Genomic DNA, 21,275 nt, shown 5'->3' on the forward strand with positions numbered 1-21,275 from the left:
TTTTTAATTATATTTATTTCTTCTCTTTACTAAAACTCTCTCTATCTTATATATTTCTACCCCTTATTCTTATCTTAAACTTACTAACCCTTACTCTATTACTTATCCTTCCTTACTTTATTCTCCTTACTACCTCTTACCTTCTGTCTATTCTCCTTATTTTACTAAATACCTCCCTCTCTATCTCTTATCTACCTTATGGTCTACCTGATATATAATCTCCTTGGGGCCTTTTACCTGCATTACTATCTTACTACCCTACTTATCTATTTACTTATTATCTTACTACCTATCTTACTATCTCCCTCACTATCTCATGCACTGCCTTACTCACTCCCTGTCTTGCTGTCTCACTTACTGGCTCCCTTATTGCCTTGCTCACTGCCTATCTTACTGCCTCCCTTACTATCTTGCTTACTGCCTCCCTCACTGTCAACCTCACTATCTACCTCACTGCTTATCTTGCTGCCTCCCTCACTGCCTCCCTCACTACCTTTCTTGCTCACTGCCTCACTCACTGACTACCTTACTGCCTATCTCGCTGCCTACTTCTCTCCTGAATGTGGTTAATATTATATGTATTCTCTGATGTCTCATTTATATATATATGCCTGTGTATAAACCACGGATTCAGCTAACATACTCTTCAAACTAACTGTATAATATATATCTCTGCGCATTATGGTATCCTAAAATATATATATTCATTTATATATTACTACTAATTAACCTTAATCTCCTAATATTACTGCCTCTCTTACTGCCTGCCTAACTATTAACCTTGCTATCTACCTTACTATCTACCTCACTACCTGTCTTACCACCTATCTTACTGCCTGTTTTACTATCTACCTTACTGTCTACCTTACTGCCTGACTCACTTACTATCTTGCTTACTGCCTATCTTGCTGCCTCCCTCACTCACTCACTGCCTGCCTTGCTTACTATCTTACTCACTGCCTCACTCACTGCCTCACTCCCTTACTATCTCACTCACTGCCTCCCTCACTGTCTTGCTTGCTGCCTCCCTCACTATCTCACTCACTATCTTACTCACTGCCTTACTTACTATCTCGCTCACTGTCTTGCTCACTGCCTCCCTTACTATCTCACTCACTACCTCCCTCACTATCTCACTTACTGCCTCCCTCACTGTCTTGCTTGCTGCCTCCCTCACTATCTCACTCACTACCTTACTTACTATCTCGCTCACTGTCTTGCTCACTGCCTCCCTCACTATCTCACTTACTGCCTCCCTCACTATCTTACTTACTGCCTCCCTCACTATCTCGCTCACTGCCCCCTCACTAACTCGCTCACTATCTCACTCACTATCTTGCTGACTGCCTTACTCACTGCCTTACTTACTATCTTGCTCACTGTCTTGCTCACTGCCTCCCTCACTGCCTCCCTCACTATCTCGCTCACTGTCTTGCTCACTATCTCACTTACTGCCTCCCTCACTATCTTGCTCACTGCCCCCTCACTAACTCGCTCACTATCTTACTTACTATCTTGCTGACTGCCTTACTTACTGCCTTACTTACTATCTTGCTCACTGTCTTGCTTACTGCCTCCCTCACTATCTCACTTACTGCCTCCCTCACTATCTTACTTACTGCCTCCCTCACTATCTCGCTCACTGCCCCCTCACTAACTCGCTCACTATCTCACTCACTATCTTGCTGACTGCCTTACTCACTGCCTTACTTACTATCTTGCTCACTGTCTTGCTCACTGCCTCCCTCACTGCCTCCCTCACTATCTCGCTCACTGCCCCCTCACTAACTCGCTCACTATCTCACTCACTATCTTGCTGACTGCCTTACTCACTGCCTTGCTCACTGCTTTGCTTGCTGCCTGCCTTACTGCCTATCTCACTGCCTCCCTCCTCAGTCCCTGTCTTGCTACCTTACTTACTCCCTATCTCACTGCCTCCCTTATTATCTTACTTACTCCCTGTCTTGCTATCTCACTCACTGCCTTTCTTACTGCTGCACTCACTGTCTAGCTCACTGTCTAGCTTACTATCTTGCTCACTGCCTTACTGCCTTGCTCACTTCCAGTCTTGCTGCTGGTCTCACTAGCTACCTTGCTCACTGTCTATCTTACTGTCTACCTCACTGTCAACCTCACTATCTACCTCACTGCCTCACTGCCTGCCTCCCTTACTGCCTCTCTCACTTACTATCTACCTCACTGTCTAGCTCACTGTCTAGCTTACTGCCTTGCTTACTGCTTTGCTCACTGCCTCCTTTGCTGCCTGCCTTGCTGGCTACCTTACTATCTCTCTCACTGCCTGTCTCACTGCCTACCTCTCTCTTGAATGTGGCTAATATTATATATATATATGCCTGTGTATAAACCACGGATTCAGCTAATATACTCTATAATTAACTCTATAATATATATCTCTGAGCATTATGGTATCCCAAATTATATATATTCATTCACTAATATATTAATGCTGACTAACCTTAATCTCTTAATATTATTACCTCTCTTGCTGCCTGCCTTCCTATTAACCTTGCTATCTACCTTACTATTCACTTTACTATCTACTATACTATTAACCTTACTGTTGACCTCACTATCTACTATACTATTAATCTTATTATCTACCTTACTAACTATCTCTCTCCTAACTATGGTGATATCCCCCTGATACCTAATTATATATATATATATGGATGTATAAACCATGGATTTGGATATTTATATAAACTAAATATATAATATATATCTCTGCTGCTATTATGGTATCCTAAAATATATATATTTATTTACTTAATATATTAATCCTAATTAACCTTGATCTCCTAATATATATCTATTACTTGATATATGGATGCTAACTAATCTTAATCTACTAATATTACTACCTCTCTTACTGCTTACCTTACTATTAACCTTACTATCTACTATGCTATTTATAATTACTATCTACCTTATTACCTACCTTACTATTGACTACACTATCTATCTTACTGTCTACCTTACTATCTATCTTACTATCTACCTTACTGTCTGTCTTGCTGCCTCACTCACTGCCTGCCTTACTTAATGCCTCCCTCGCTGCCTGCCTTAATGCCTGACTTGCTCACTCTCTTGCTTGCTGCCTCCCTCACTCACTGCCTGCCTTGCTCACTGCCTACCTCACTAGCTAGCTCGCTCACTGACTCGCTCGCTCCCTTGCTCACTGCCTCCCTCACTATCTCACTCACTATCTCACTCACTATCTCACTCACTATCTCACTCACTATCTCACTCACTATCTCACTCACTATCTCGCTCACTATCTCACTCACTGCCTCACTTACTATCTCGCTCGCTGCCTCGCTCGCTGCCTGCCTCCCTCGCTCACTGCCTCAGTCACTGACTCCCTTACTACCTATCTTGCTGCCTACTTCTCTCCTGAATGTGGTTAATATTATATGTATTCTCTGATGTCTCATTTATATATATATGCCTGCGTATAAACCACGGATTCAGCCAACATACTCTACAAACTAACTGTATAATATATATCTCTGCGCATTATGGTATCCTAAAATATATATATTCATTCATTAATATATCAATGCTGATCGACCTGATCTCCTGACATAACTGCTGTACTAAATAAAATAATATAAATAACTAGCGGTGCCCCTCATGGTTGGGATGCACTAACCTAAAACCCTGGACCACCTGGACTACCTGGGCCTTATTCTACCTATCTTACTGCCTCCCTCGCTGCCTGCCTCAATGCCTGGCTTGCTCACTCTCTTGCTTGCTGCCTCCCTCACTCACTGCCTGCCTTACTCACTGCCTGGCTTGCTCACTGCGTGCTTCCCTTGCTCACTGCCTGCCTTGCTCACTGCCTACCTCACTAGCTAGCTCGCTCACTGACTCGCTCGCTCCCTTGCTCACTGCCTCCCTCACTCACTGACTGGCTCGCTGACTGACTGGTTTGTTCACTGCCTGTCTTGCTCGCTGCCTACCTCGCTCACTGCCTCCCTCACTATCTCACTCACTACCTCACTTACTACCTCCCTCACTGTCTTGCTTGCTGCCTCCCTCACTCACTGCCTCGCTCGCTCACTGCCTAACTTGCTCGCTGCCCGCCTCCCTCACTCACAGCCTGCCTTACTTACTGCCTAGCTTGTTCACTGCCTCCCTCACTGCCTACCTCGCTCACTACCTCCCTCACTGTCTTGCTCGCTGCCTCCCTCACTATCTCACTCACTACCTCACTTACTACCTCCCTCACTGTCTTGCTCGCTGCCTTACTTACTATCTCGCTCACTGTCTTGCTCACTGCCTCCCTCACTATCTCACTCAATGCCTCACTCACTATCTCGCTCGCTGCCTCCCTCGCTGCCTGTCTCATTGCCTGTCTTGCTGCCTGTCTTGCTGCCTGTCTTGCTGCCTGTCTTGCTGCCTCGCTCGCTGCCTGCCTCCCTCGCTCACTGCCTCAGTCACTGACTCCCTTACTCACTGCCTGCCTTACTTACTGCCTAGCTCGTTCACTGCCTCCCTCACTGCCTTCCTTACTAGCTGGCTCGCTCCGTTGCTTGCTGCCTCCCTCACTCACTGCCTTGCTCGCTCACTGCCTGGCTCGCTCACTGCCTCCCCTCGCTCACTGACTGGCTTGCTCACTGCCTGCCTCACTAGCTGGCTCGCTCACTGACTCGCTCGCTCCCTTGCTCGCTGCCTCCCTCACTCACTGCCTGCCTTGCTCACTGCCTGACTTGCTCGCTGCGTGCTTCCCTTGCTCACTGCCTGACTCACTCACTGCCTGCCTTGCTCACTGCATGCCTTGCTCACTGCCTACCTCACTAGCTGGCTCGCTCACTAACTCACTCGCTCCCTTGCTCGCTGCCTCCCTCACTCACTGACTGGCTCGCTGACTGACTGGCTTGTTCACTGCCTGTCTTGCTCACTGCCTACCTCGCTCACTGCCTACCTCGCTCACTGCCTACCTCGCTCACTGCCTCACTCACTCCCTCGCGTGCTGGCTACCTGCCTCACTTGCTTGCTGCCTCGCTCGCTGGCTACCTCACTGTCTAACTTACTGTTTTGCTCGCTGGCTTGCTCCCTCGCTCACTGCCTGCCTTACTGCCTACCTCACTGCCTATCTCACTATCTACCTTACTGTCTACCTTGCTACCTACCTCTCTCCTAACTATGGTTAATATGATATATATTCCCTGATATGTCACATATATATATCCCTGCGTATAAACCCCGGATTCGCCAACATACTCTATAAACTAAATGTATAATATATACCTCTGCGCATTATTGTATCCTGAAATATATATATTCATTCATTAATATATCAATGCTGATCGACCTCAATCTCCTGACATAACCGCTGTAACTAATAAAATAATATAAATAACTGGCTATGCCCCTCCTGGTTGGGTGCGCCTACTGCAAAACCTGGACTACCTGGGCCTTATCCTGCCTATCTTACTACCTGCCTTACTGTTCACTGCACTGCCTACCTTACTGCCTACCTCACTGCTGGTTTTGCTGCCTGCCTTACTGTTGACTATATTACCTACCTTACTATCTGCCTTATGGCCTGCCTCATTATCTACCTTACCATCTACCTCACTGCCTACCTTACTACCTGCCTTACTACCTGCCTTACTGTGCCTCACTGTCTAGCTTACTACCTATCTCACTGCTGGTCTTGCTGTCTATCTTGCTGTCTATCTTGCTGTCTATCTTGCTGTCTATCTTGCTGTCTATCTTGCTGTCTATCTTGCTGTCTATCTTGCTGTCTATCTTGCTGTCTATCTTGCTGTCTACCTCGCTGTCTACCTCGCTGTCTACTATACTGCCTGTCTTGCTGCCTGCCTTACTATTAACCTCACTATCTACCTCACTACCTGTCTCACTTTCTGCCTGCTGTTCTGCCTGCCTCATGCATGACCTTCCTGGGGCCTTATGATTTACTGTACTACCTTGCTTGCTATCCTGATCACTACCTTACTGCCTGCTGTTCTCCCTGCTATTTGACCTGCCCTTCTGCCTCCCATTCTACCTCCCATTCTGCCTCCCATTCTGTCTACCTCACTGCCTGTCTTGCTGCCTGCCTCATGCATGACCTTACTGTCTGCCTCCCTGTCTACCTTCCTGTCTACCTTCCTGTCTACCTCACTGCCTACCTCACTGTCTACCTACTGTCTCTCTTGCTCCCTCCCTGCCTACTACCTATGTCTATCATAACTATGGTTGATATTATATATATGCATATGTATAAACCACTGATTCAGCTAACATACTATATAAACCAACCGTATAATATATATCTCTGCGCATTATGGTTTACTAAAATATATATTCATTCCCAAATATATCAATGCTGATCAACCTCGATCTCCTGACATAACTACTGTAACCAACAAAATGATGTAAATAACTGGCTGTGCCCCTCGTGGTTAGGGTGCGCCTGCCCTAAAAACTGGACCACCTGGGCCTCATCCTGCCCATCAACCCCCATTCCCTGCAACCAGCGCTGCCATATGGGCTCGATCTGGCCCTGCCATGGCCCGAATAACATCATGGCCACCATGGGGATTAAAAACCCGCGGTATTCGCATACATGGCCCGGCTCCCACCCATGGCATATGGATTGGGGCATGCCGCATGAAAAACACGCGCTATACGGGGCATATTGCACTTGCTGACGCACGCGGATCATCCATGCCCGTGCGGCCTGGCTGTGGGGCTGATGACATGCATATAACTCATGGCCACCATCACCCCCCTGCATGGCGCATATATAACATTGGTCCCGCCACTGCATGCATTCGGCCTGGGCCATCTCCTCATCCAAACCCTGCTGGGTCTGATGCTGCTGCTGCTGGATATCCATGGCGGCCCACTGCTGGGCCTGCGCCTGCTGGGCGTGCCATACTGCCATGGGAATGGATGGCTGGCTGCAAAATGACTCATTGGATGGGGTGGGACTGCCTGATGGTGGGGTCACCCTGTATGGTGCCTCACTGACTACCTCTCTCCCTGCCATGCTGCCTGCTGGCCATGGGGCCTCTCTGGCTGCCTCTCTTGCTACCATGCTACCTGCCTGGCATGGGGCCTCTCTGACTACCTCTCTCCCTACCTCTCTCCCTGCCTCACTGCCTGCCTCACTGCCTGCCTCACTGCCTGCCTCGCTACCTGCCTCGCTGCCTGCCTCGCTGCCTGCCTCACATGGGGCCTCTGGGGCTGCCTCACCCGGCACTGGGCTGCTACTAACCCTGGCTGGATCCACCTCCGGCTCTGCCCAATTGGGATCACACCCATCACATATCTGCTCCCCGGGATCCGCATCCTGGCAATACCGCCGCTAATACCCGTCCACCACTCCGTCTAAATACTGATCTAACACGACCCAGCGGCACCTAATGCCTTCCACCACCCCCATATACTCAGCAACCCGCTCCTGGTCCTCATGGGCGATGCCCTCCATCCATGGAGCTGGGGCATCCCACCCAGCTGGCTGGATAATAATTGCCTCACTATGCTGTCCATCTCGCCCAGCCCGGCCACTCTCCTGCGCGTAATCCAGTAACGTCCGGGGGTCCCAATATGGATGATGCTGCGGATATTGGGGATGTCCACCCCCATGCCTAACGCGCTAGTGGCGGCAATCACAGGGCTGGCCCCATAAACCGCGCCAGCACCCCAGCCTTGTCCAACTGCTCACTGTAATACGCCTCACACCTAAGCACCCGCGCCATGGCCATCACCTGCCCAATGATATTTGCATATATGATGACCTTCCCCCCAGCAGCCCGTCGGATGCGGTCCTGAATGAATGCCACCACCGCCTCACTCTTGATCCACTGATATGGGCCCCGGCCCACCCCGGTCATGTCCGGCCGCCACACCCGGTATGCCACGTTCGGCCAGCTGGTCCGGGCCCAGTATATAGTCACGGCGGCCCGGTCATACTTCATCCACCGGCATAATTCAGCCTCCATGCTCGGGGGCAACGTGGCGGTCAACCATACCATCTGGGTGCGGGCCTGGACCAACCGGCCTAGCTGAGCCATCTAGAGCCGGAAATCGTGCTGGGAATTCAACACCACATGGCATTCATCAATCACGATCTGGTCTAACCGCCGGGTCCACCGCAGCCGGTTCAAAAACGTCTGGAAATCAGGGCTCACCGCGGATTTAGGCGTCACCAACACAATAGATGCGGCATTAGGGGGCTGCTGGCTCTCCCATGGCACACACAATATGCCGAGCTCCTGGCAGCGCCTGGTCATATCAGCCCGTAATGCGATGAGTGGCACCACAACGATGGTGGTGCCCCCGGGGGCGGCAAACGCGGGCACCATGAACAGCATGCTCTTCCCCCCACCAGTGGGCATCACCGCCACCACGGGGCTCTCACCCCGCTGGATGGCCCGCATTGCCGGGTCCTGCACCCCCCGGAACCGCATGTCGGGCTGCCCGGTCATGCGCTGCGCGGCAGCCTCCAGATCCATGGTGGCCAGCTGGTGGCGGCGTTCCATGCGGCTGACCTCGGCCTCATCCTCCCACGGGGCCCATTTATGCTTGCCTAATATGGATGGGTGGCCCGGGGCGCTAAACCCTAAAAACTGATGCCAATTAGTGCTGGATAACCGGAACATCTCCCGCCAGTGGGCCGTGCTGCCGGCCTGTTCCTACATGACACGGCCATATACCATGCCGGCGACGTGTAATGAATGGGCGGCCTGTAAATCAGCAATATGGCCTATCCACTACTTAATATCCATGCCCTCCTCGGCATCAGCATCCATGGCAGCTGGGGCCGGCTCAGCCTCCTGGATATTATGGGGGAACGCGGTGGACGGCCGCAAAAATCGGCGGCTGATGCCAATGGCGATGTCCCGGTATGCGGCGATATGGATGGCAGTGCCTAGCCGGGTGCGGGTTTCCCGTTTCAACGCCTCCCGGAACCGCTCGGACGACCATTCACGGCCAGTACCGGGGTCGGGGCCCCATAACCATGCCTGCGTGGGCTGGCTCCCCTGCGCGGCCCGGCTTCCCTGCACGGTGTGACTTCCCTGCGCCGCCTGCGCCGCCTGCCATGCAGCCAACTGATTAATGAATGGCATCACCAGCCACATATACCATACTACTAACTCCCCGACCTCCTGCAGCACATATCGATGGATGATCTTGACATCATTGCTAGCATGGAATCCCTTATGATATGCCGTCACAAATGTCACCATGCCATCCTCGATATATATATTCCGCTGTTGACTATTTGCCGTGTTGCAATGCTGAATACTTAATAACTCTGGGGCCCGGGCCGGCTGCCCTGCAGTGACATGCACGATAATTGCTAATTTCTCCTTGAACTGGGCCACGCGCTGCCAATACTGCTGGATGGCGGCAGGGTGGAATCAGCCACCCCGCAGAAAATGCCGCTGCATGACCGGCTCGGCCCGCAGCCGGTCAATCATCCAGTGGGTCCCATCCACCGGCCACTGGGTCTATGCGTCGTGCAGAAAGTTCCACCCTGCCTGGGTCTAGCTGGGATCGTCATATAATGCTGTCCAGGGAATGGCAGGCATCTGCGCATAATCCTGCATGCACAAATAGCCTAGTATCTCCCTCGCTGCAGTCACTAATCCATGGATGAATCCCCAAAAATCCCCCATCGTGAACGCCATCTGCTGGTATAATAACTGGTCCTCACCCATCCACATCACATGTCCGGGCGCGGTATGATTATAATGGACCTTTAATCCATATGTGCGCCAGTCTAGCAATGTTTCCATGGGGCTGTGTGTCCCACAGATCATAAACTAGTGCATCATCCATGTCACCTGCTCCTGGAATGGTCAGCAGCTCTGGCGAATATTGACCGCGGGCAATGGATCATCACTATGGATGGATGATGGTGGTGATGATGGTGGTGATGATCAGGGGTCATCACTGCCATATCCCTCATCAATCTCCCCAAGTTGATCATCTGCGCTAGCTAGGACCCATTCAGCGCTCTGGTCCTTTTGTATCCAGGTCTGAATGATCTGCCATGGATTCAGGTCCATCCATAATGCTTTCTGGACCACCATGAATCGGGCCACCTTGATCACACAGGATAATATTGGTGGGTAGCTCTCTGGGTCCCGCCAGCCAGCCTCACCCTGACCAAGTACGGCCATGGCGCATACTAATGCACTCTCATATTCATGGCTGCGATGGCGCTGGTTGAGCAGCTCAATGCAAAATTCTAAGCATGCTTTTTCTATAGCAGTCATCGCCCATACCTCTAGGTCCTCTGGGTTCTCCAGGTCCTCTAGGTCCTCCCGGTCCTCCCGGTCCCCTGGAACTACGGCCTGGCTAGCGAGCTGCCACAGCTGCCGCCATTTCTGGCGCTGCCGCGCGGTCATCCCATATTTCGGGCTGGTCCAGCCGTGCGGGGCCTGCGTGCAGGCAATGAATGCTAATATCTACTACCATGGACGGACATGCTTCTGGACCGCAGCCTCATCCATGTATGCCAGCAGCGGCCGGTATGGGGTCTGCCCCTTTTCAGACCAGACGGCTTCCACCCGGATGGCCTGGCCGCAATGCTGGACTGTCTGCTGGCTCTTACAGGCAACCTGCTCCATGGTGGCCCAGATGACCTGCACGCGCTGCTCAGTGGCATCCTGGGGATCTTCCTCCGGGGCTGCCACGCAGGCTAGCAGGTCATGGGCCTGGGTGCCCTGCAGATAGTCGGCCCACTGAGTCATCCGCAGCCAGGGGTTCGCGTCAGTCAGCTGGCTGGCCTGGATGGCCTGATCGGCCTTGGCCCGGGCCTGGGCCTGCTCCCAGGCCTGCACCACCTCATCCACTGCAGCCTGCACGCCCTGGGTAGATGGGGGTGGGGGACCCCATCTGGATATCAAATATAGATATAGTGGGACCCTGGACCACTAGGGAACACCTGCTGCCATGAGACATATTAAAATGACTGCTGTAGCTCTGCCTCACCCCTAGCCTTCTCCTTTGGGCCTACCCGCCCGCGATGGCCCTGCTGGGACCACTAGTAAACTATTCACCAGTGCTTTCGCATAGATTTCATAGTAGAGGCAATGAATAAGCATAGTAGATCTCGCTGGCAGAGCAAGCCATTTGATTGACATGGTAATATAGGCAGTGGCTGATCTAATTCATATGGTATGCAGATTGCACTACTCTCATACTGAATATCATCCCATTGAGATATTGCCTGGATGATCTAGCTAGTGACTGCATGCTTTAGGTGATGCTTCTTCTTAAGATGCTAATCCACCTCTGCTGGTCGCACCCCCTGCTGGCATTGATGGCAAATGAGTATGCCTAGGGTCGGCACCTGACAAAATAACTGGTTTTCCATAATAACTATGGATGAATATGGATGGATTAAATGAATTTAAATGACTATTTATGAATTCTAAGAGATGGGAATACCTCTACCCCTGAATCTAATGCAGGTGCGGGTGATACCCCAACAAAATTACAGAGGTTGAATAAGGTAATTTTATAACCACACCACACCTTCAAGAATGAATTAATAGACCTTAAATTTAACTAGTGAAAAGATAAATAGCTACTCTATATAAGGAAAAAATCTGAGCATTATCAGCCTATTATTACTAAATGCACCATGCCACTAAGTGTGTAAACCCACCATGCGCGGACTTGGGGTTTGCCAAGCAATCAGTAGCTACACACCCTAAACGCACCATGACCATGGTGCTCCACCCCTTGTGGGATAGGCTATAGTAAGACTTAAAGATATATATATAGGAGCTAGGTAAAATTAACTATAGGGGTTAATTATAGTAGGTCTTTTATCTTGGTTAGGAAGCCTTGCAGCCTAGTATAGGTTCTTATAAGTATAATTAACCTCTATTAGTAAGGTAGTATTAGAGGTTTAATCCTAAGAGGGGACTTAACTAAGATTTAGATTATTAGATTACTTAATAGATTAACCCTTACTAATAACCACCCCTTAGGGCTGACTCCCTATTATAATAAGGTTAGGGGCCTATATATATATATTAAGTTTAAGTATATAATAGCCTAAGGCTAAAGGGCCTGTGTTACTAGCTACCCTTAGAACCTAGTAATAAGGCTAAGGCCCTAGGATATACTCTAAGCAAGGGAGAGATAACTACTCTAAGCAAGGGAGAGATAACTATTAGAGGTTATAATAAGACTTAAAGATATATATATATAGGAGCTAGGCATAATTAACTATAGAGGTTAATTATAGTAGGCCTTTTATCTTAATTAGGAAGCCTTATAGCCTAGTATAGGTTCTTATATACTTATTATTACTACTTTAATTTATACTTATTAGATCTATCTCTTCTAAGGTAATATTTAATTATAAACCCTTTATATATATTAAAATCTAAACTACTAAACTAATCTATATAAATTATCCTTCTTATATACTTACATATAAATATATATATATAAAGTAATTCTTATTATTATCTTTTAAATTACTATCTTCTCTATTCTTATTAGTAGTTATATCTATCCTATCTTTAATTAACTAATCTATCTACTCCTATAGAGTATATTATATACTTATATGCCTAATCCCTTATTCCCTAGCTCTAAAAGCCACCCTTATCCTCCCCCTACTATAAAGGGGCCCTATTATTTTATAGATTTAGTATATCTTATTCTACTAGATATAATAGATAGGCCTAGATAGATCTAGATAATTATAGAATTACTAGGCTAGTATAAGTTAAATATATTGATTTCCCTTCATTATATATATTTATAAATTAAATGTCTCCCTAGATCTAGATGACTCTACTATATATATAGTTACTAACTAAAGCTTTACCTACATCTGAATGACCCTACTATATCTATATTTTAGACCTGTTAAAGCTGAATCACCTAGTTAAGATAGCTAACACAGTGACCTATTGAAGCCAAATTACTAGGCTGAGCCATACTGAATCACCTAGTCTAGATAGCCCATGCAGAGATCTACCAAAGCTGAATCTCCTAGTTGAGAGAGCCCACGCAGGGACCTATTGCAGCTGAATCACTAGGCTGAGCAATACTAAATCAACTAGTCTAGATAGCCCACGCAGGGACCTATCGAAGCCGAATCATCTAGTTGAGATACCCCACGCAGGGACCTATCGAAGCTGGATCACCTAGTCTAGATAGCCCACGCAGGGACCTATCGAAGCCAAATCACCTAGTTGAGATACCCCATGCAGGGATCTATCGAGGCCGAATCACTAGGCTGAGCAATACCGAATCGACTAGTCTAGATAGCCCACGCAGGGAACTATCGCAGCCGAATCACCTAGTTGAGATAGCCCACGCAGGGACCTATTGTAGCTAAATTAACTAGTCTAGGTAGCCTGCTTATAGGCCTCTCCCTACTATACTACTAAGTCTAGACCTACTCTCTAAATGAAATCCACAAAACATTAACTTCTATGAATTTTTAAAAATTCTAGGCTTAGTATTACTAAGCATACTATATATCATTCTTCTAGTTAAAATTTGGCCTATTAACTAAAAATAATTATAATTAGTCAGCAGGTAATAAATTTCAAAGTGTATTTTAAGGATTTTTAAAAAATTAGGAATCATGCTTATATAATCAAACTATTATCATTCTATAGCTAAAAGTCCCTACTATTTACTAAAAATATTAAATATTAGTCATCTTGTACTAGGCTCTTCATAAATACTAGAAATTATTTTTCTCATACCCTTCTGCCTGAATTCTAAGGCCCTACTAGGCTATTAGATGCCTCAGGCACTAATCCAGGCTAGGTGGTGGCCTAAAAGGGTATAGACTTCCCGCAGATAATCATCTTGGCACACCCCAACAAAAAATTTCAACCTGGCACCTACCCCCTTAGTTTAACCACCTTGCTAGCGAATAATCAAGGATTTGATATTAGAATATAATAATTTAGCTAATTAGAATCATAAAGCATTTTAAACCATTCAAAAATATCAAGAATTGACTAAGATATAGGCCATTGCCGTGGAGTCCACCAAGGCAGGATGATCAGGACCATGGAATCCAGACCAGACGGGGAATGGACATGGAAACTACAGTCACCAGGCCCTGCAGTCAGCCCTATTTAGTATAGGAACCATGGAGTCCGCGCACAACACAACTAGTAGGGCTAAATAACCTACTTACTACTACCCTTATAATCTACTTACTATTTACTATCTATATTTTTACCTGCCTTATATGGGGCCTCTGGTTATCTTACTAAATATTATATGTATTCCCCTAATCCTTTATGTTATATATATATGTATGCATATATATAAAACCACTACTTATACTAAACTATTTATTTACTAACCTAATTAATAATATATATATCTAAATACTTACCCTATAATCTAATTAATATCTTACTGGGTTCCTCCTGCCCTACTAAACTTTCTATATTATATAATACTAGCTTCCTCTCTCCTTATTTTACTAAATCCCTCCCTCTCTATCTCTTATCTACCTTACTATCTACCTTATATATAATCTCTCTGGGCCTTTTACCTGCATTACTATCTTACTTACTACCCTACTTATCTACTTACTTATTATCTTACTATCTACCTTACTATCTACCTCTCTCCTAACTATGGTGATATCCCCCTAATACCTAATTATGTATATATATGGATGTGTATGAACCATGAGTTGGGATATTTATATAAACTAATATATATTATATATCTTTGCTGCTATTATGATATCCTAAAATATATATATTTATTTACTTAATATATTAATGCTGATTAACCTTAATCTCCTAATATTATTACCTCACCTACTACTTACCTTACTATTAACCTTGCTATCTATCTTACTACTAATCTTACTATCTACCTTACTGCCTTGCTCACTGCCTACCTTACTCCCTATCTTACTGCCTTCCTCACTGCCTCCCTTACTGCCTCCCTTACTATCTTGCTCACTATCTCACTCACTGCCTACCTCACTATCTTGCTCACTATCCTGCTCACTATCTTACTCACTGCCTACCTCACTATCCTGCTCACTATCTTGCTCACTATCTTACTTACTGCCTACCTCACTATCTCCCTTACTGCCTCCCTTACTATCTCCCTCACTATCTAGCTTACTGCCTTGCTCGCTACCTCACTTACTGCCTGTCTCACTGTCTCCCTCACTGCCTTGCTCACTACCTTGCTCACTGCCTCCCTCACTCACTGCCTCCCTCACTCGCTGCCTCCCTTGCTTGCTGCCTCCCTCACTATCTCCCTTGCTGCCTCCCTTACTATCTCCCTCACTATCTCACTCACTGCCTACCTCACTATCCTGCTCACTATCTTGCTCACTATCTTGCTCGCTGCCTACCTCACTATCTCCCTCACTACCTCCCTTACTATCTCCCTCACTATCTAGCTTGCTGCCTTGCTCGCTGCCTCACTTGCTGCCTATCTCACTGTCTCCCTCACTGCCTTGCTCACTGCCTCACTTACTGCCTCCCTCACTATCTCCCTCACTGCCTCACTCACTGCCTCACTCACTGCCTCCCTCACTATCTCCCTCACTATCTCACTCACTGCCTTGCTCACTATCTCACTCACTATCTTACTTACTATCTCACTCACTATCTTACTCACTGTCTATCTTGCTGCCTCACTCACTCCCTATCTCACTGCCTATCTTACTCCCTGTCTTGCTCCCTCCCTCATTATCTTGCTTGCTCCCTATCTTATTATCTTGCTCACTGCCTGCCTCACTACTCACCTTGCTTACTGGCTACCTCACTGTCTAGCTCACTGTCTAGCTCACTGTCTAGCTTACTGCCTTACTTGCTGCTTTGCTTGCTGCCTCCCTCACTCACTGCCAGCCTTGCTTGCTAGCTACCTTGCTGTCTATCTCACTGCCTGCCTTACTGTCTGCCTCACTGCCTGCCTTGCTGGCTACCTTACTATCTGTCTTACTGCCTATCTCACTGCCTACCTCTCTCTTGAATGTGGTTAATATTATATGTATTCTCTGATGTCTTATTTATATATATATGCCTGTGTATAAACCACGGATTCAGCTAACATACTCTACAAACTAACTATATAATATATATCTCTGCACATTATGGTATCCTAAAATGTATATATTCATTCATATATTACTACTGATTAACCTTAATCTCCTGATATTACTGCCTCTCTTACTGCCTGCCTAACTATTAACCTTGCTATCTACCTTACTATCTACCTCACTACCTGTCTTACCACCTATCTTACTGCCTATTTTACTGTCCACCTTACTGTCTACCTTACTGTCTACCTTACTGTCTACCTTACTGTCTACCTTACTGTCTACCTTACTGTCTACCTTACTGTCTACCTTACTATCTACCTTACTGTCTACCTTACTGCCTGACTCACTTACTATCTTACTTACTGCCTGTCTTGCTGCCTCCCTCACTTGCTCACTGCCTGCCTTGCTTACTATCTTACTCGCTGCCTCACTCACTGCCTTACTTACTACCTATCTTACTGCCTCACTCACTATCTCACTTACTATCTTACTTACTGTCTTGCTCACTGCCTCCCTCACTATATTACTTACTATCTTGCTCACTGTCTTGCTTGCTACCTTACTCACTGCCTCCCTTACTATCTTACTCACTATCTTACTTACTACCTCACTCACTGCCTCCCTCACTATCTTACTTACTATCTTACTCACTACCTTACTCACTGCCTTACTCCCTCACTATCTCACTCACTGCCTCCCTCACTATGTTACTATCTTGCTCACTATCTTACTTGCTGTCTTACTCACTGCCTTACTCCCTCACTATCTCACTCACTGCCTCCCTCACTGTCTTGCTTACTACCTCCCTCACTATCTCACTCACTATCTTACTTACTACCTTACTTACTATCTTGCTCACTGACTCCCTTACTTACTGCCTCACTCACTCACTGCCTAACTTGCTTGCTGCCTGCCTCCCTCATTCACTGCCTCCCTCACTGCCTGCCTTAATGCCTGGCTTGCTCACTGCCTGCCTCCCTCACTCACTGCCTCCCTTACTGCCTGCCTTGCTGGCTACCTTACTATCTCTCTTACTGCCTATCTCACTGCCTACTTCTCTCTTGAATGTGGCTAATATTATATATATATATGCCTGTGTATAAACCATGGATTCAGCTAATATACTCTATAATTAACTCCTGTAATATATATCTCTGAGCACTATAGTATCCTAATTTATATATATTCATTCACTAATATATTTAGAGTTGCATAACCGAACCGCAAAAATCGAACCCGAACCTCACCGAACTCGCAGCGGTTTGGGTTCGGTTCCTAGCCTAGGGAATCGCACCGGTTTCGGTTTCCATAGGGTGGAACCGCTTCGAGTTCGGTTAAAACCGCTGGTTACGGTTTTTGCGGTTTTGCGAGTTAGGTTAACCAACCCGCAACTGTTTTACCTAGAAATTACTGAATTCTAGATATTTTTAATTGATATTAATATCACTAGATAGCCTGAATCAAAGGCTATCTAGTGATATAAATATTATTCAAAAATACCTGGTGGTTGCTGAGATATAAGGGAATTTCATCTCTGTCATAGGTTGGTATGAAAGTAGTGGTAGTTTATATATATATGCGACCGACTGTTGACAATAACCATATTTAAAAATGATTTTTTAACCACCACCCATTCAAACCTATAGATATTGAATTCATATTTTAGATCTAGATTAATATGATGATAATTACCATATATTTCATATAAAAATCATAATTTTATATAAGCATGCTTGATAGGGGCGTCAGAGGGGTCCCTGAAGGGGGAATGGTAAGGGTTAAAACAGTTAAAATTAGCGGTTTAACCAACCCAAAACCGAACCGAATCTAACCATGGTTAGTTAGTATAGGCCTAGCTAGGCCTAGCTAGGCCTAGCAGCGGGTTTTGCGGTGAAAACCGCAACCGAATCGCATCGGGTCCGGGTTTGGTGCGAGTTCTAAATTTTGAACCCGAAACCGCAGCGGTTTGGTGCCAACTAGGCTTGAACCCGCCCGAACCCGCACCAAATGCAACTCTAAATATATTAATGCTGACTAACCTTAATCTCTTAATATTATTACCTCTCTTGCTGCCTATCTTCCTATTAACCTTGCTATCTACCTTACTACTGGTCTTGCTATCTACCTCACTATCTACCTTACTATTCACTTTACTATCTACTATACTATTAACCTTACTGTTGACCTCACTATCTACTATACTATTAATCTTATTATCTACCTTACTAACTATCTCTCTCCTAACTATGGTGATATCCCCCTGATACCTAATTATATATATATATATAGATGTATAAACCATGGATTTGGATATTTATATAAACTAAATATATAATATATATCTCTGCTGCTATTATGGTATCCTAAAATATATATATTTATTTACTTAATATATTAATCCTAATTAACCTTGATCTCCTAATATATATCTATTACTTAATATATGGATGCTAACTAATCTTAATCTACTAATATTACTACCTCTCTTACTATTTACCTTACTATTAACCTTACTATCTACTATGCTATTTATATTACTATCTACCTTATTACCTACCTTACTATTAACTACACTATCTACCTTACTATTAACCTTACTATCTATCTTACTGTCTACCTTACTATCTATCTTACTATCTACCTCACTGCCTGTCTTACTGCCTACTTACTGCCTGCCTCACTTACTGCCTCACTTGCTGCCTGCCTTACTTGCTACCTACCTTACTACCTGACTTGCTCACTGCGTGCTTCCCTTACTCACTACCTTACTTGCTCACTGCCTGCCTTGCTTACTGCCTGGCTTATTCACTACCTCCCTCACTGCCTGCCTTAATACCTGACTTACTCGCTCCCTCACTCACTGCCTCGCTTACTCACTGCCTCACTCACTCACTGCCTGGCTTGCTTACTGCCTGCCTTGCTCACTGCCTCCCTCACTCACTAACTGGCTTGCTTACTGCCTGCCTTACTAGCTAGCTTACTCACTAACTCCCCTACTCACTGCCTTGCTTGCTAGCTCACTTACTGACTGGCTTGCTAACTAACTGGCTTGTTCACTGCCTCCCTTGCTCACTACCTTGCTCACTAACTCCCTTACTCACTGCCTTGCTTGCTCACTGCCTAACTTGCTCACTGCCTGCCTCCCTTGTTCACTGCCTCCCTCACTGCCTGCCTTAATGCCTGGCTTGCTCACTGCCTGCCTTGCTCACTGCCTCAGTCACTAACTCCCTTACTCACTGCCTTGCTTGCTTACTGCCTAACTTGCTCACTGCCTGCCTCCCTCACTCACTGCCTGCCTTACTTACTGCCTAGCTTATTCACTGCCTCCCTCACTGCCTGCCTTAATGCCTGACTTGCTTGCTCCCTTGCTCGCTACCTCCCTTACTCACTACCTTGCTTGCTCACTGCCTGGCTTGCTCACTGCCTGCCTTGCTTACTGCCTGCCTCCCTCACTCACTGCCTTAGTCACTGCCTCCCTCACTTACTGCCTTGGTCACTGCCTCACTCGCTCACTGCCTGGCTTGCTCACTGCCTGGCTTGCTCACTGCCTCCCTCACTCACTGCCTGGCTTGCTCACTGCCTGCCTTGCTTACTGCCTGCCTCCCTTACTCACTGCCTTAGTTACTGCCTCCCTTACTTACTGCCTTGGTCACTGCCTCACTTATTCACTGCCTCACTTGCTCACTGCCTGGCTCACTCACTACCTATCTCACTATCTAGCTTACTATCTCACTGCCTCCCTCACTCACTAACTGGCTTGCTCACTGCCTGTCTTGCTTGCTGCCCCCCTCACTTACTACCTGGCTCACTGCCCCCTTACTCATTGCCTGCCTTACTGTCTACCTCACTGCCTATCTCACTATCTACCTTACTATCTACCTTACTGTCTACCTTGCTACCTACCTCTCTCCTAACTATAGTTAATATGATATATATTCCCTAATATATCACTTATATATATATCCCTGTGTATAAACCATGGATTCACTAATATACTCTATAAACTAAATATATAATATATATCTCTGCGCATTATGGTATCCTAAAATATATATATTCATTCATTAATATATTAATGCTGATTAACCTGATCTCCTAATATAACTACTATACTAAATAAAATAATATAAATAACTGGCGGTGCCCCTTATAGTTAGGATGCACTAACCTAAAACCCTAGACCACCTGGACTACCTAGGCCTTATTCTACCTATCTTACTGCCTGCTTCACTGCTGGTCTTGCTGCCTGCCTTACTACCTACCTTACTACCTGCTTCACTGCCTGCCTTACTATCTACTATACTACCTATCTTACTAGGTTCTTCCTGCTGGTCTTACTGCCTGTCATGCTGCCTGCCTTACTACCTGCCTTACTACCTGCCTTACTACCTCCTTCACTGCCTGCCTCACTGCCTACCTTACTACCTGCCTTACTGCTTATCTTACTACCTGCCTTGCTGCTTACCTTGCTGCCTGCCTTACTGCCTGCCTTACTACCTGCCTTACTGCCTATCTTCCTATCTGCTTCACTGCTTACCTCACTGCCTGCCTTACTACCTACCTACTGTCTACCTTGCTGTCTACCTCGCTGTCTACCTCACTGTCTACCTCGCTGTCTACCTCACTGTCTACCTCGCTGTCTACCTCACTGTCTACTATACTGCCTGTCTTACTGCCTGCCTTACTATTAACCTTACTATCTACCTCACTACCTATCTCACTTTCTGCCTGCTGTTCTGCCTGCCTCATGCATGACCTTCCTAGGGCCTTATAATCTACTATACTACCTTGCTTGCTATCCTGATTACTATCTTGCTGCCTGCTATTCTCCCTACTATTTAACCTGCCCTTCTACCTCCCATTCTACCTCCTATTCTGTCTACCTCACTGCCTGTCTTGCTGCCTGCCTTATGCATGACCTTACTATCTGCCTCCCTATCTACCTTCCTGTCTACCTCATTGCCTACCTTACTATCTACCTACTGTCTCTCTTGCTCCCTCCCTACCTACTACCTATGTCTATCATAACTATGGTTGATATTATATATATACATATTTATAAACCACTGATTCGGCTAACATACTATATAAACCAACTGTATAATATATATCTCTGCGCATTATGGTATACTAAAATATATATTCATTCCCAAATATATTAATGCTGATCAACCTTGATCTCCTGACATAACCACCATAACCAATAAAATGATGTAAA

At 46.2% G+C, this 21,275-nt stretch overlaps 4 protein-coding genes across 4 annotated transcripts; 1 reads left to right on the forward strand and 3 right to left on the reverse strand.

The window, feature by feature from the left end:
* Window positions 1-3,087: 3,087 nt before the first annotated feature.
* P174DRAFT_435577 (uncharacterized protein) lies at window positions 3,088-3,447 on the forward strand (the record flags this gene model as incomplete). The annotated part of the gene is made up of 1 exon (XM_024825941.1): window positions 3,088-3,447. One exon carries the CDS (start codon window positions 3,088-3,090, stop codon window positions 3,445-3,447), a length of 360 nt encoding a protein of 119 aa, XP_024677439.1.
* Window positions 3,448-6,385: 2,938 nt separating this feature from the next.
* On the reverse strand, window positions 6,386-6,871 carry P174DRAFT_379467 (uncharacterized protein; the record flags this gene model as incomplete). The annotated part of the gene is made up of 1 exon (XM_024822918.1): window positions 6,386-6,871. The coding sequence occupies one exon, from the start codon at window positions 6,869-6,871 to the stop codon at window positions 6,386-6,388; it is 486 nt and encodes a 161-aa protein (XP_024677440.1).
* Window positions 6,872-7,382: 511 nt separating this feature from the next.
* On the reverse strand, window positions 7,383-9,107 carry P174DRAFT_455124 (uncharacterized protein; the record flags this gene model as incomplete). The annotated part of the gene is made up of 4 exons (XM_024829290.1): window positions 7,383-8,051; window positions 8,106-8,599; window positions 8,677-8,723; window positions 8,755-9,107. The coding sequence occupies 4 exons, from the start codon at window positions 9,105-9,107 to the stop codon at window positions 7,647-7,649; spliced, it is 1,299 nt and encodes a 432-aa protein (XP_024677441.1). The 3' UTR covers window positions 7,383-7,646.
* An 816-nt stretch (window positions 9,108-9,923) lies between these two features.
* P174DRAFT_455125 (uncharacterized protein) lies at window positions 9,924-17,619 on the reverse strand (the record flags this gene model as incomplete). Its single annotated transcript, XM_024829291.1, has 3 exons — window positions 17,558-17,619; window positions 10,473-10,884; window positions 9,924-10,427 (listed from the first exon to the last, which is right to left on the reverse strand). Exons 1-3 carry the CDS (start codon window positions 17,596-17,598, stop codon window positions 9,924-9,926), a joined length of 957 nt encoding a protein of 318 aa, XP_024677442.1. The 5' UTR covers window positions 17,599-17,619.
* Window positions 17,620-21,275: the final 3,656 nt, after the last annotated feature.

Source organism: Aspergillus novofumigatus (assembly GCF_002847465.1).
Source record: "Aspergillus novofumigatus IBT 16806 chromosome Unknown P174scaffold_11, whole genome shotgun sequence".
Taxonomy (NCBI): domain Eukaryota; kingdom Fungi; phylum Ascomycota; class Eurotiomycetes; order Eurotiales; family Aspergillaceae; genus Aspergillus; species Aspergillus novofumigatus.